Source organism: Populus euphratica, unplaced genomic scaffold (genome assembly GCF_000495115.2).
Source record: "Populus euphratica unplaced genomic scaffold, PopEup_1.0 scaffold3343.1, whole genome shotgun sequence".
Lineage (NCBI taxonomy): Eukaryota > Viridiplantae > Streptophyta > Magnoliopsida > Malpighiales > Salicaceae > Populus > Populus euphratica.
This window is the reverse complement of record NW_011503196.1, coordinates 1985-5772: the sequence shown is the minus strand read 5'-3', so window position 1 is coordinate 5772 and position 3788 is coordinate 1985. Positions and strand designations below refer to the sequence as shown.

Here is a 3788-nt window from a genome sequence, read left to right as displayed (position 1 = left end):
TGAAAAAATGATTTTTTTTAGGTATTTGGTATTATAATGTAAGACATATATTTTTTATTTTTTAAAAAAATATATTAAAATAACTTATTTTAGATTTATTTTTATTTTTGAAATTTACACATTAAAATCAATAAAAAAACTAAAAATTATTAATTTAATATTTTCTAAAATAAAATGCACTGACACATCCAAAATAATACGGATACATAAAAAAGGGCACTGGCCCAGCTCAACTTAATTTCTGTGCCCAAGACATTGGCGGGAAGTTTCAGCGGAAAGAGCGTTCAAAAAGGAAAATAAAATTGTTGCCGCCAAAATGGTGGGTTTCAGTTCCCCGCCCCCTTATATCACTCCGCAAATGCCAAAGAAAGGAAAAAAAAACTCATTTTTCCTCGCTCAAAGCAAATAGATGGATCTGTCCGAAATTGCAAAGAAACTTGGTCTCTGGGAAACCAAGCATATCATTCGAAAAGCAGCGGAGCTCCGTCGTCTTTGTGATGTTCAGTTCGATTCCTCTGTCATTGGAGTGGTAAGTATTGTTATGCCTTTGTTTCTCACATAATTTCTTTTTTAAAAAACATCCCAAATGGCTATATATATATATATATTTTTTTTTTTTGTAGGGAGAGGTTTGTAAGGCTATTATCTGCTTAGAAATCGCCGCAACCAGGTTTCCCCCCTTTCTTTTTCTTTTTCTTTTTGCAATGAAAACTTATAAAATAATTTCTAATGGATTATATGTTTTTATGTATATGTATATAGTTTTCAAGTGATTTTTGATAGACAAGCTGCTATCAGATTGAGTGGAATGTCTGAGAAGGCCTACAATAGATCCTTTAATTCGTTGCAAAACACTCTCGGTGTCAAGTGAGTAATTTTATCTTAATGCTGATGATTTGATGTGAAACGTACTGTTGTAGTATTAATGGAATTGTTGGTGTTTGGTTGGTTGTTGTTGGGTGGTGTAGGACAAAGCTGGATATTAGAGAATTGGGGATTCAATTTGGTTGTATTAGGCTCATTCCTTTCGTCAAAAAAGGTTTATCACTGTAAGTTCCCTTTTCATTTTCTGTATTTTTTACTACATTTTACTCATCAACTAAATGGAGTCCATGTAGGATTTTCCTTTGTAGTTTGGTGCTCGCTACGTGTATGTAAAAATGACTGGCAAGCAAATTCAGAAGGGAATCTTCAATTTATCTTTGAAAATGCTTTATATGATTGGTTATCATGGTCTTCGATTTATATTCGCTGATACTAAAATAGTTTTTGTTAATAATGACATCATTGCGCTACCTGGCTCACAAATGGTTTTGTTCATGTCTGATCTGATTTAGAGTTGTTGATTGTTTAGGTATAAGGACCGGTTTATTGCATCATTGCCTGCTTCAAGGAGAGCAAATGCCGACTTCACTAGACCTGTGTTCACCGCAGTTGCATTCTACTTGTGTGCGAAAAAACACAAGGTAAGCAAACAATTTATTTTTTAGCGTTTCGATAACTATGCTGTTCTTGTCAATTTACTTATGAGTCAATGATTCTAACTTGATAGCTCAAAGTAGACAAGCTTAAGTTGATTGAAGTTAGTGGCACATCGGAATCTGAATTCAATTCTGTAAGCGTCCTAATTTCCATCCGAGCGCATTTCTTTGGTGGTGAAAATTATGCTTTCTTGTTTTTACTATTCTTTCAGTTTTGATTTACTTGTATTAGTTTAACATGTAGGTATTTGCGTCCATGAAGGATCTCTGCTTTGATGTTTTTGGGATCTCAAAGGAAAAGAAAGATCCTAGGGAGGTGAAGGGGAACCGAGGTACTAGCTGATTGATTTGTGCACTTCAGTCACAATTTATACTTCTTTTTGTTGCCATAACTGTTGCTGGGTTGTCATTAGAATGGGCATAATACTATTCTAAATAGAACCGTGGAATCTTTACTTAATTTAATGTTATAAGTTTTATACATATCTTTTCATTGATTGCATGCAGAACTTCTGGATGTGCTTCCTGAGAAAAGAAAAATTGAGGACGGTAATTTTTCATCTGATGATGGAACAGAGGTATCACTGCAGCCCTTTATGTTTAATTCCTTTTTAGACAATATGGTTGTGAAAGATCCAGCTGAGTTTGACTCCATCCATAACCACCAAATTAGTTTCTAAGACCATACAATCGCAAGGAATTTTGTTTAACACTATTTTCAAACCTTAAAATTCTTTCCAATTAAGATTTGTAATGAGCCTTTTAACCTATATCTCAATTTGTAGAAGGTGGCTGAGCAGCCTCTGCATGCTCGACTAATTCAGCTAATACAGTTTATTTTATTTTCTGGAGAAACTAGTTTGAATATACTTCGGGGAATACATCTTTTGACCAAAATAACTTGAAAGTTCACTTACCTTTATACGAAATTGGCATGAAATTTCTCAGGTTTCAAGCCACAAAAAGCACAAAAGAATGGGGAATTCTGCTTATGAGCAGTGGAAATCCTCTGTCGTATCATCCAATAAAAAGAACAAGGCAAAAGGTTGTGCGGACATTTCTATTTTGATTTATTTATCTGCAAGCATATTGCACAGATCAGCTGACAGGTGACGAAAATGTAACTGAAATTCCCTTTTCAGGTCATTGCAAGCAGACTGTGCAAACATCCCTTGACTTTTTGAAAGGAGCTCCAGAGAAGACAGAGTTGGAGGCATTATCATAATAAAAGACTTGCCCTGAAATCTTTTGGTTCAATTTTGATGGAAAATGTACATGGAAGAAACAAGACATTATTTTGTTTATTTATGTTCCCATCACCTTGCTACATGAAATGTGAACAGGGAGATAAGGTTATTTATTTATTAAAAAAAATTTTTGCTCGAAAGGGCATAGCAGTCGTATTGAAACTGTTACGGCTCAAAATCAAAGACCACGCAACCAAGTTATTCAGCTGTATCAAAGCCAAATTTCAGTTTGAGAAACTGAACAGTGTGTATTTCCTTTTTTCACAAACCAACACTGTTACTGGCCATTGCAATATTTATGCACGTGAAATATTTTTTAATTTTTTTTTTGTGTTTCAAATGTTTTTATATTTATATTATATAGAAAATATGAGTTATAACATTTTATTTATAAAATTTTTTGAAACAGTAGTAATTTGTTTTTTTAAATAATATTATATAAATTATTTTAGAATAATTTTGGAACTTTATTCAATTAAATTCTTGATTATTTTTAGGTTTAGAATTATAATTTCTTATATTAATTATATTTTAATTCTTAATTTTTAAAATTTATTTATAATTAATTTATATTTCATTTTAATTTTTAATAATAAATTGACTTAAATATAAATTATAATTATAAATAAAATAGGATTAAATAAATTAATAATAAATTAAATTATTTAATTAATTTAACAATTCATTTATTTATATTTAAATATTAAGTATAATTTCCGGTAATTTGTTATAATTTCTTAAATATTAAAAAAGTTATAAATGATTTGATTTAATTTTTTAGTAATTAGTTTTTCAGTGTAATTATCTTTTTATCAAAAAAATTTTGATTTATATATTATAGTATGAAGTATGTTTTGGTCTATAATTTTGCAATCAATATTATTTAAGAATAAATAAAATATTTTTTTAATTTATCTAGAATGATTAATCATTTCTTAATTATACAAATGCTTTTATATAATTTATGTTATATCTAATATTTGCTCATTCAAGTATCACTAACTCTTTAATTAAAACGTGTTTTATAATAACATATCTAATAATATAAGATACCTTTAAT

General features: G+C 29.9%; 1 protein-coding gene across 1 annotated transcript; it reads left to right on the top strand.

The window, feature by feature from the left end:
• Positions 1-326: 326 nt before the first annotated feature.
• On the top strand, positions 327-2882 carry ORC6 (origin recognition complex protein 6). Its single transcript, XM_011017860.1, has 10 exons — positions 327-529; positions 624-670; positions 763-867; positions 969-1049; positions 1355-1466; positions 1553-1615; positions 1726-1813; positions 1989-2059; positions 2430-2526; positions 2624-2882. Exons 1-10 carry the CDS (start codon positions 410-412, stop codon positions 2704-2706), a joined length of 867 nt encoding a protein of 288 aa, XP_011016162.1. The 5' UTR covers positions 327-409; the 3' UTR covers positions 2707-2882.
• Positions 2883-3788: the final 906 nt, after the last annotated feature.

Excerpts from the sequence above, each read along its gene's own strand:
- ORC6 (XM_011017860.1), top strand. The coding sequence starts at position 410 with ATGGATCTGTCCGAAATTGCAAAGAAACTTGGTCTCTGGGAAACCAAG. Across the intron at positions 1,616-1,725 it reads CGGAATCTGAATTCAATTCT|GTATTTGCGTCCATGAAGGA; the intron begins GTAAGCGTCCTA and ends TTTAACATGTAG. Across the intron at positions 2,060-2,429 it reads CATCTGATGATGGAACAGAG|GTTTCAAGCCACAAAAAGCA; the intron begins GTATCACTGCAG and ends GAAATTTCTCAG.